Consider the following 11,654-nt stretch of genomic DNA (forward strand, 5'->3'; position numbering starts at 1 on the left):
GTGGTCGTGGATTTAAAGTAAGGCTAGTCCTCTTGTTCTTGTGTTTTTCTCCAGGATCATTTCTGCAGGGTTGGGTGGAGAGTCGGATCCAAGCGGGGGCTTTGTCACGAATGACAGGGAGACCACAGGCAGGAGAGGTTTGTAATGATGGTCTGGAGAATCTAAGCGGAGAGAGGATGAAGGAAGGCACATGGGGGCAGGAGGGGAATGGTGGGAAGCATGTGGAGGCACTGCGTTGTGGGTTCCCGAGCAGAGTCAGATTATTACAGTGGGTGAGCCAGAGAGATGGGAGCTTGTGGTCATAGGAGGCTCGAAATTCAAACTCTGCAGACGGTGCAGTTGGAATCCAGCCAGGTCCGGGGGGTGACCGACTGGCTGAGGTAGGGGGAACAAGAACAGAGAACGGGTCTTGGAATTAAGAAGGCTGTGTGGACACTGAATTACTCTGACACTGAGGAGTGGTTCTGCAGCGGCAGCAAGCTCGGTGCTAAAATCTTCAAGGAACGAGGAGGGATGTGGGGCTGTGTAGATGCTGAACCACGGAGGGGCAGTCAGTTATAGAAAGGCATCAGCTTCAAGGCGGGCCACTTTTTAAAAAAAAATTTTTTTTTTCCACGTTTATTTATTTTTGGGACAGAGAGAGACAGAGCATGAACGGGGGAGGGGCAGAGAGAGAGGGAGACACAGAATCGGAAACAGGCTCCAGGCTCTGAGCCATCAGCCCAGAGCCTGACGCGGGGCTCGAACTCACGGACCATGAGATCGTGACCTGGCTGAAGTCGGACGCTTAACCGACTGCGCCACCCAGGCGCCCCATGGCGGGCCACTTTTTAAAAAAAGAGCGGTAATGGCCAGGAACAGGGCTTCTCAACAGCGGCCCATTAGCAGTTTGGACTGGATATTTCCTTGTTGCAGAAAGCTGTCCTAAACTGAGCAGTTCCTGACTTCTACCCAATAGATGCTAGGAGCGAGCACCAGCCCCCGTTGTAGCAAGGACAAATGTCCCCAAGGTCACGCCTGGCTGAGAAGCACTGATCGGAAAGCAGCAATGATGAGCTAACAGGACACCTACCTGAGCTCTGGTTGGAGCAGTTGGAAGGAGTGAGGAAAAGCAAGTAGCTAACACTTCATGAGGGTCATGGGGCCATCAGTGTCTTCTGGGAAGATCAGATGTGGGTTAGAGAGCATGGAGGGGAATCTTCCCAGAAAAGGATGAGAACATAGTGAACACCTTTGGATTTACGGCTCCGACGTAGCTCCTATCTGTGAGCCCTAAGGAGGAAATGAACGTGTTCCATGATGACCTGACAGTCGTGTGTTTCATCTGCTAACTTCACTTCCTTTGCCTGACCCAATTCACTGCTCAAATGAGTCACCTACTTCTTAATGGATCTTGCAGTGCCGATTTCAGTAATTATCCTTAATACATGCTGAGTTTTTGCCACATAAGAAATCAAGAGTCCAGAAGGAAACACCAAATATATACAGTGAAGCCCTGGGCAGGGAGGAGGCACCGGCACTGTGTGCTTCCTCTTCCAAGAATTCTCTGACAGCTAAGCAGGTGCACTCTAGGACTCAAAGCTTCTAGTTAACTCCCTGGCTTTTCGGACAAAAGTGAAGACTCCTCTCTAAATGACACAGGGCTGAGGGATGTGAGGAGGATGAACGTATCAAGATTGCCTGGCGTGAGTAGAACTGCAATAAATTTATGAGGTGGTATTTCAACACTGTTCCTTTATTTTCCTACTACTTGTATGGCCTTGACCAAAGAGTAATCCAGGCTTACGAGTACGAGATGAGCGTGGTGTACGGGTCAAGCCGGGACCTTCACCTGAACAGCAAGTCATTATAATCCATGTAGAGTGCGCTAGCAAAAAATGGATATGATGAAAGGCTTTCATTCCTTGATGAAAATAGCAAATATGTGGCTCAGGGAGAAGTAAAAGAGTTACGCATTCAAAAGTAAGGAACTAGGGGCGCCTGGGTGGCTCAGTTGGTTAAGCGTCCGACTTCGGCTCAGGTCATGGTATCGTGGTTCGTGGGTTCGAGCCCTGCCTCGGGATCTGTGTGGACAGCTCAGAGCCTGGAGCCTGCTTCAGATTCTGTGTCTCCCTCTCTCTCTCTGCCCCTCTCCCACTCACACCTTGTCTCTCTCTCTCAAAAATAAACAAACATTAAAAACAAAAACAAAAAAAGTAAGGAACTAAACATCCCAATGATATAAGTTCCAACTGCACAGATCCCTTGGTTCCCGTACAAAAGAGTGAACACTGCCAATCACCGTGAAGAGAAATGTGCTGGTCCCTTGTGCTCGGCCATCCACACATATGATCAGTGAGGAATTGACAAAAAAGGACTTGGAACTCAAGAGTATAAGACAAGGCACTTTGTTTTTAATTCTACCAGATTCTTCAGAATTAATGTCTGGGGTCCTCTGGTCATCTGAAGTTGCGCTGGGCACCGCTCGGACAAGCTGACCGCATAGCCAGGAAAGCATCAGAGGGCTACGGTCCTGAGTAGACTCCTTGGTGCACTCTCCCCACCTGTCCATGTGCATTCCGACTTCTCAGCAAACTTCCCGCAGCATGACCAGTGCGGGCGGCCTGGGTGACCTTTGTGTCCGTGGCCACAGCCCAGGTACCCACCTGCATGGTGGTTCAGAGAGGAGACAGAAGACAGCCATTAGAGTGAAGTCCAGAAGTTCACCAGGGAAACTAAAGCTTCTGGCAACGTTTAGACTCATGGATGTGAAAATGTTTAGTAAGAACCCGGTGAGGAGAACAAACTGTCACCTCCATAGCAGGAGGACTCCCGAGGGCTGAAGACGGTCAGTTAAGACTGTCAGTTAGCCGAAGTGCTAAGAAGAGTGTTGTTTTAACGTTCTGCTAACTCAAGGAGATGAGCTGGTTTGGATTTTCACTGAAAAAGAATTGAAATAAGAGAGAAGGGAAGAGTGGCAGAAGTAAAAAAGAACGTAGTTCCTGTAGTGTTTATGCAAAACAGTGCCTGAGCCCATCTTAAGGCCCGCCATCAGAGCACAAACACCGTAGAATACTTTAAAAGAAATAATTAGATCTCTTGCCTGAGCTGATGCCCCTACCCCCAAGGAAAGAGCCAGACCTTCTCCCCATCCCTGCCTTGCTTGGAATTTCTTTAAGGTTTTAAAAGGAACAGAGTGGACTTATAGTTTTTAAGTGCCAGGCTGCGGGAAAGGGCACAGATGGAAATCGAATGTCCTGGGGAAGAACATAGGGCTCATAAGATTGGCGAACTGTATCAAAACTAAAAGAACTCCGAACTTTTCAGCTTACGATTTCACTTTTCAGAATAAAGAAGCGTTAAGTGAAACTTCTAGAACTGTGGTATATTTACAGGCACAGATTATATTCCCAGCAAGAAAGCCTATGTCTGAACATCCTAAACCTAGTGGCTGTGCGGTAGGTGACCCCCACTGCTGGGAGACAGGCCGACAGGGGCAGGACTTGGAGAGCGAGCCTCCTTACCTGGCATGGTGCCTCCACAGGCACAGCGAGCAGTTTTCTGGCCTCCGCTGGAGCAGAACGTGCAGCAGTGAAACACGCCCGTGTGTGAGCGATGCCTTTTCCTCACAGTCACAGTGAATGGTGAGCCCTTCAGTGTTTGGACCAAGAGCAGAGAACAGCACCTTATGAGTCAACAGGGGTGTGCTGAGCGTCACATGTGCTAAATGCGGTGTAAGTCCCAGGGCCTGGCCGTGGAGGACAGGGACCACGGCAGGGAAACAGACTAGGGGCGGCAACTAGCTGGGTGCTCGGCTGAATGGCGCCAGGTACAAATGCAGTGAGAGTCGAGGAATGTGTGTGGCCCTTCTGGCACGTGGCCCACCTGATACACGAGTAAACCCAATCTGTGCTCCTGCGTCACGGATGTCACGGTCTTCTCCGTCCCGGAAGGGTGTTGGTGCGCTGCAACCCCGAGGCTGGGCCATCACTCCCTTCCTTCCACCCGTCCCCCCTGGACATATCCATTTACCCATCCACTTAGTCTAGGTCTATAAGGATACAGGCAAGGGAGGGAGGTGAATAATTCTCAAATTAGAAACTCTCCTACCTGCCCCTTTCCTTCAAGGACAACTTCCACTCTCTAGTTTCTATCCTACGTTAGACCACAAATATTTGATAAGTGTTGCTTACGTGCCTGTCCCTGAGTGGGAACCGTGCTGTCTGCAAAAGCACCAAGCAGAGGAGTGTGGCACCTTAGAAGCCTTTCAAATGTTCCATCTCTCTTCCCTTAAAGAGTATATGATCTATTTTAATCTTTATTTGTTTTTGAAACAGAGACAGAGTGGGGAGGGGGAGAGGGGCAGAAAGAGAGGGAGACACAGAATCCGAAGCAGGCTCCAGGCTCCAAGCTGTCAGCACCAAGCCCAACACAGGGCTCGAACTCACAGACCGTGAGATCATGACCTGAGATGAAGTCAGTCGCTTAACCAACAGAGCCACCCAGGCGCCCCTAGTTTATGATCTGTTTTTTTTTTAAACATTTATTTATTTTTGAGACAGAGAGAGAGAGCATGAACGGGGAGGGTCAGAGAGAGAGGGAGACACAGAATCCAAAGCAGGTTCTGGGCTCTGAGCTGTCAGCACAGAGCCCGATGCGGGGCTCGAACTCACGAACCATGAGATCATGACCTGAGCCGAAGTCGGAGGCTCAACCGACTGAGCCACCCAGGCGCCCCTATGATCTGTTTTAAAAACAAACCAGAGTTCAAAGAAATGGGTTCAAATTCTGATCCTGCTATACAGGGAATGTGTATTTCAGCAAGTTTGTTTCTCAGTCCGAGTGGACAATGATCGCTATGCCTGAACAGTTTGGAAAAAAGGTGTGAGAATGTCTGCAAAGGGACCTGGCCCACCCCAGCGTGCCGTAATCAGACAGGCAGGAAGTGCTGCTGAATAGGAGTCTTCCTGGTGCACACACCACAGGCCCAACATATCACGACACTATGGTATTTTATTGTCCCTGTCAGTATTGCTTTCTGGTCGGGGAACACCTGTGACTACTTGAGATTCTGTTGGAGCTGAGTATTGCCCAATTTTTAAAAATTTGTAATCTCTAAACCAGAAGGTGTTACCCTTGCTGCGGAGGTCGTGTGGTAACCCTGGTAATGGCTAAGCACGTATGTAAAGAGTGACGCGGGCAGATGGCCAGGCAGAGAGAAGACTGGTCAGTTGAGGGGAGAGGGCCTAACTCTCCCAAACTGCGTTACAGTAAGTTCCAGTATGTCCGGTCACAGTCCGAAGAAAGCTGGAAAATCCCGAGCTAGATTATATTGCTTGAATGTGTATACTTGTTCCCAGGCAGACTGCCCACTGTGACTGAGGTATCTTTCCCAAATCAAGAAGTCTCCAACTGGGAGAGTGATGAAAGGCAAGCCTAACTGCCAGGAGGTACAGTAGGGATAGAGTTCTTCTGGTCACCAGCATCCTTTAGTAAGGCTAAAAGTAGCAAAGTCTGGGTCATTTCTAATGTGAGCAGAGTAAAAAAGAGAATTCTATTCGGCCCCTCCATACAGCTGATCCTATGAGACATGTCCCCGCATCCTGAGATGGTAGAAGCCAGAGGAGCCAAGGGGAAAGGAGCCCAGGGAGGCACACACGTGGGTCCCGCTCACTTACCTGCACATGCTGCTCTTTGACGCAGACCAACACGGTATAGACGCCAGGCTCCTTGGGAGTATAGGAGACATAGTACGTCCCGTCCTTGTTATCTTGTACCAGCGTTCTGACCGGACTGAATGCACACGGAGTTCAATAACCACTCACTCTCACAAGCCCGCCGCAACTGCCCGCTACTTTAGGGTGTAAACTCTACACCATTCAACCCGATATTAATTTGAAGTATCCCCCAGCAGGACACTTCTTCCACTGGTCTCAGAAATTAATTTTACAGCAGAAGGGAAGCGGCATAAATGCTGATCCAACCTGATGTACAGATGAGTTCCTTGAAAGCGTTACTGTGTTCTTTGAGGGGTTCCTGTTGTACCCTCCCGCTCTCTCCTCTCTCCTGATTCCAGAGACATAAAAATACACTCCCAGCACAATGTAGTAGCAAAGTGGGGCTGAATTTTGAGAAGGGGGCCATTCAGTCCAACACAGAATATCTTGCAGACAATCTGAGGGGCAGAGCATTGAGTACTGGCATAAAACCCACACAAGAAAACACATCTGCTCCAACAGGTCATATCACATTTTTTAACAGCGTCAGGGGAGTGGGATCTAACCATGCAGTTATATCACTACTGGGAAGGGCCTCAAGTTTCCAGTTTCATCACCCCCTATGACCCCTGACACCTGACTGTGTAATACAAACCTGTCTTTCTTATCTTTGGGGACTACAGCAACGTGCACGCTGTCTCCTCCCCTGCCCATGCTCTCTCCTGCTGCATCCTTACAAAGCAGGGTGAAAGAGGCTGTCTGTTTCTCCCGGGCTCTGTGGAGATCTGCAGAAGATAAACACTCAGTCCTCATCTCAGAGGCCAACCATTGGTGACTGCATCCCCAGATCAGACACCATCTCGCTTTTTCTCTTTAGAACAAACAGTTGTGCTTCCTGTTTACTGTGATGGCCCTGCTTCCTTTTTCTTCTCTTCTGGCTCTTTCCCCTAGAGCATACCTCTTGGCACTCCCTCCTGGCGAGCCTGGTTGTCTCTCAGCCAGTAGCTGCTCTTGGATCACGCAGGATCCTGAACCTGAACCTCAGCCCTGAGGGAGCTAATCCTAAGGACAGACCTACGTATTCAGAGAAGAGAAGCTCTAGACCCTGTGAGAGAAGGTAGTAGCCCCCAAACCGCTCTCCCCGAGCTGTGGATCATGCTGGAACAGGCAGGGGGGTCGGTTAATCAGCTTCGAATCTTCGGCACTCCCGCCAGCATGCTGCGGGGAATATTCAGTAGCTACAGCCTCTGGTCCAGCAGGTGCAACTTGGCTTCTTAACCTGCGGTTCATGAGCTACCATGTGGTCTTTGGAGAGGCTTATGAAGGGTCTAAGAATCTCCTGAAATGGTGTGCCCAAAGTAATAGCTGTTCCTTGGGGAGAGATCATTCTCAAAGGGATCTGTGACCTCCAAACAGTTAAGAATTCCCGCGCCAGAGTCAGCCTGCCCCTACGGTACCGTCTTGCTGTCAGGACCAATCTCTATATGTTTGAATGACATGCCTCCTTTAGGGACAGAATGGTCAAAAGAAATTGTTTCTCCCCCTACTGAATGGAATGCTTATCATAATCTTTCCAATGCTGAGATGTGACTTACATGAACCACAAAGGGCATAGAAGAAAGTACATTATAACCCTGTCTTCCTCACTCCTCTGAAACTCTCTTCAGAACCAGATCCAAGTACTCTGGGGCCTGCCAGTCTCCTCTCCGAGCAGGCAGGATTTCGCCCTGGCCTATCCTGTCGTCTTCTACGGGCACGGGCTCCTCTGTCATCTGATAGAAATAGCACGCTTCTTGAGGTCCTTGCTAGTTACTACTTTGCTCAACTGGAAAAGGGTCACGCCTCACCCCTGTATGGGCTACGCACCGTACCCTGACCAGAACGAAACAGAAAGAAACGGCAAGGGAGGGGTCGCTTTCCTTCGGACCAGTATGGCTCTCTCCCTTGGTAAACCAGTCAGGAGGAAGCTCTTCCTAGCTGGATGAAGGCCCCGGCTGAAAAAGCCGTACCTCTTTCAACACCATGTCCCCATCCACTGCCCTCTCAAATGCCTTCCTACCTTCTCCTTGAAGGACACATTTAGCTGGATCGACCTCTTTCGTATTGATGGTCCCATAAACTTCATAGCCACGGCACCGGCCTGCCCTCTGCTGAGGAGAGAAGCGTATCTTATCGTTTACTCCAGGATGGGCACTATATTCGACTTTGTTCAGCTTCGTGAGCCGTTCCACTACCACCCCCTTGGTGATGAGGATCTCCAAGTCCGAGCCACTGGTCAGCAGGTGCTCAGTGAACTCCACGCCCGTCCGCATGTCCGCCAGCAGCTGCTCGAGCTGTGCCTTCTGCAGCTGCAGGGAGTTTTCCTTCTGGACCCGGATGTCTTCCAGCTGCTTCAGCAGCCTGTCCCGGTGCTCCTCAATGGCCTTGACGTAACCCTCGGAGAACGTTCGCACGTCAGCTGCCACAGCCTCCACTCGCTTCTGGAGGGCACTGTTCATCTCTGTGATCTGTGCCAGGGCTTCCTCCAGGGCTTCCACATGGGGCTGGGTGCCTCTGAGAAGCTCCCGCACGGAGTCCCCGTGCTTGTGGATAACATTGCTGGCGAAGTCGTAGGGGTGCTCCCGGTGCTCGCCCACCACGCAGTCCCGGCACACGGGCCGGTCACAGAGCTCACAGAACAGTCTCAGCTCCTCTGCAGGGTGCACGGGACACAGAATGGGCTTCCCGATCCTGCTGTAGCCTTTCAAGTCTTTTAGGTCCACCACCGTGTGGTAAGTTGTTTTCTTCTGCCGCCTAGGGGCAAACAGAGCCAGGATCGGGACATTAGGGGACAATTCAGTTGGGAAACAGTCGGGCAGTTTCAAAAGCATGGGCGCTGAAGTCAAAGAAACCTGAGTTCGGTCCCTTGCTCTAACCTCTTACTAACCACAGGGTCCTCTCTGATTCCAGTTCCTCATCTGTCCCTGGGGGGATAGTACCTACTTGAAAGGGCTACTATATTGAATAAAGCGATAGTGGACTAGGGCTCTCTGGCCTGGAACGGGACTCTGCCAAAGGTTGCGACACTAAGGCTATGTCCTGGAACTTTCTCCGAAGAGTGAATTTGGCAAGTTTCAACAACAGCCATGGCCTGCTCCTTCAGCAAGCTAGAGGTGAGAGCATGGTGGTAACCCAGCACCAGGAGACAGAAACTATGCAAGAGGACACAGCAGCACACCCTAGGCAATTAAAAAGTGTCTGGCTGGCCGTGACATTAAGTCTCCCTAAGATTTCGGTAAAGCATTTCCATGACCAGCGCCTCCATCACCCCAAAGCAGCAAGCTAGAATTTTCCTCGAGTCATCGAAATTATTAGAAAGAGTGAAATCAACGGTCAGTAGGATCACAGTTCTCTTAATTCCCCTTTTCTGTAGCCTTCTGGAGTTTCAAGGAAATCTCTAGAAAACCTGATGACTGTTGAGCGATCCCCCCAGTTAGCATTATATCAACTTGGAGCTCACATGCCTATTCTGGCACCAGAAACGTGGCTGTAGAGAAAACAAGATCAGCTGTTTGATTGGCAGCAAGGCAGTCATAATTACCAGTTAAAAATAGACTGAAGACTACTAACTTGTTCTGTGGGTGAGACCAGAAAACAAATGGAAGGCAGAATTTAGAAACTGTTTTAAGCTAATCCTAAAATCATGGCTATTTTCTATTCTGATGCCCTGGAATGGGGGAGAAGGTGGACAAGGGACAAAGAGTGATCCATGTGGCAAACTTCACCAAATGCCACGAAAGACCTAAATCTGCACCCCAACAAGCACCTACCGGCCCACCTCACCAAGCTCCAGAGTGACTCTAGGTAGTACAAGGCAAAGGCTGAGGTGGGGTGCCGCCAAATAGCACCTTATGCTGTTTGGAGGGCAGCGTGGATTAGCAGAAAGAGCACAGAACGCAGCACAGAATGCAGCCTAGATGTAAAATTCGGTTCTGTTACGCACTCCTTCCCAGCTGGCGGACCTTGGCAAATCACAGTGTTGAGCTTCAGTTTCCTCAAATAATAAATGGGAGTGAAAACAGTGCCTGCTTTTCTGTAAGAGTGGCAAGGCATCAAATGAGATCAAGGCCAGGGGCTATGCTCTTATATTCTTCTGTTTAGCCAGCACCCACTACCATTATCCTTTATACAAAAAGCGATTAATGACCCAAGGAAACTGTGAACGTGCTTCCCAAACCGCAAAAGGACTATGCAAACCTTGATTCCACTATTACTACAGGTATCATGTAAGGGTGCAGGAGTTAACTACCATTCTAGAGTATTCATCACAGCATATATTGCTGTTTGACCTTACATGGCACTTGAGAGTGCTTTCCTTCCCATCTCTTCACAAGGGATTTCTGGCTTGACACCACTTTTTTTTTTTTTTTTTTTTTTAATTCTGCTCTTAAGCTACACCAGGTGGGGTAACCCATCTTTACCTATGAGCCTGGCAGCAGAAGTGGCAGAGGTTGGCTCTGCAGGTCTGACATCTCTTCTCCACTTCCCTGTCGCTGCACAGGTCACACACCAGGCCCTGGCCTTCCCCACGAAGACTCTCCAGCATCACGTCATTCATGGCCAGGTGGTCTATTGTTAAAGCCTTCACTCCACCCATGGGCAGGTCCACCTGAGTGTCACATACCGGACAGAGGATGCCGATCTGGGGCTGCAGACTGGGTGGCTTGAGTTCCTGGAATATTGACCCCTCAGAGCTTGTGTCAGAGTCGCCCCCTCGGATGTCCACTACCGAGTAGGGTTCCAGCTGCTCCAGACACGTGGTGCAAACTGTGTGCAAACAAGGCAAGAGCCTGGGGGCTTTGAAAAGCCCCATGCACAAAGGGCAGTGAGTCTTGCCTGAGTTCCCAAGTGCAGTCCCACTGGGGAGTTTGCCCACGAAGCCCAGCAGCGGCTTCCTGTTTTCTGACATATTCCCCACGTTTGTGCCCAGTATCAGGAAAGGCTCTGGGTAGTTCTATAATAAAGTAGTAGGTGATTAAGCCCACCCAAAGAGAAAGTTTCCAGAATTTGAGCAGAGACCATGGGGACTCTCTCTTCGGCAAAGCAAAGGGCAAAATGATAGAAGAGTCAAAGGAACCACCCACGGATCTATTTAGGAGGGCCCCCTCCTTTCCATGGCATCCCATACCAGACGCACCCACGCCCTCCTCTGCCCCCCAAGTCCTCCGCCCCGGAAGCACTTCCAGGACTAAATCCTGAGCTGGTCCTGATGCCAACTCCTGGACCCCTGCACCTCTCACTTCCTCCACTACCCGCCCCCCTCCCGCGTCCCGGCCCCCTCTCCGGCCCCAAGAGTCCTGCGCCCGACACGCGACAAGCGCCTCCCCCGCCCCCGCGTGATGAGGTGGGGAGGGGGGCTCCCGCTCCTTCCCTCGACCCGGCCCTTCGCGGACCGCAGACGGCTGGAAAAGGAGCTGCGAGTCCGGCCGGCTTCTCGGCGGCCGCCGCCTCCCCGACACCTCGGCTCAAGGTGCCCGATGACTCTGGCCCCTCCTCGCACCAATCCCAGCCCGGTCTACTCAGGCTAGTCCAATCACCGTCCGAGAGGGGCGGCCTTCGCCGCTGGGGGTCCCGCCTCCCTCCAGAGTGACACCACCACCATCCAATAAGATTTGGAAATTCCACATCTTCGCCGGGCCACTCCGACGGGTAGGGGAGGGATCTAGCTAAGTGCCGGGGGTCCGGCGGCGGGAGGGCTAGGGCGGAGGGGAGGAAAAGAGCGAGGCTGGAAGTGAGCGGCATAGTATAAGCAGCGTCACCCTTTTACGGGGACGATCCCTCTATCGCTGTGGCGACCAGAGAGGCCAGAGGACCACTTAAAAAGCCCCGCTGGTCTGCCACGGGGACGGCCTCCTTTGCGCCCTCGGATTGGGCCCACGGACCCAGACCGGGCCCTTCCATTGGCGGGTGGCGCTGTCA

The 11,654-nt window shown here is 51.2% G+C and overlaps 1 protein-coding gene across 2 annotated transcripts; it reads right to left on the minus strand.

Annotated features, from left to right (window-relative positions):
• Positions 1–2,371: 2,371 nt before the first annotated feature.
• TRIM45 (tripartite motif containing 45) lies at positions 2,372–11,199 on the minus strand. Of its 2 annotated transcripts, none has more exons than XM_030326142.1 (6): positions 10,157–11,199; positions 7,756–8,489; positions 6,352–6,481; positions 5,658–5,772; positions 3,504–3,664; positions 2,372–2,645 (listed from the first exon to the last, which is right to left on the minus strand). In XM_030326142.1, the coding sequence occupies exons 1-6, from the start codon at positions 10,642–10,644 to the stop codon at positions 2,567–2,569; spliced, it is 1,707 nt and encodes a 568-aa protein (XP_030182002.1). In that variant the 5' UTR covers positions 10,645–11,199; the 3' UTR covers positions 2,372–2,566. The 2 variants fall into 2 exon arrangements, with proteins under 2 accessions (XP_030182002.1, XP_030182000.1); XM_030326140.1 differs by having other exon boundaries at positions 3,504–3,630; positions 10,157–11,198.
• Between the last annotated feature and the right edge of the window lie 455 nt (positions 11,200–11,654).

Source organism: Lynx canadensis, chromosome C1, assembly GCF_007474595.2.
Source record: "Lynx canadensis isolate LIC74 chromosome C1, mLynCan4.pri.v2, whole genome shotgun sequence".
Lineage (NCBI taxonomy): Eukaryota > Metazoa > Chordata > Mammalia > Carnivora > Felidae > Lynx > Lynx canadensis.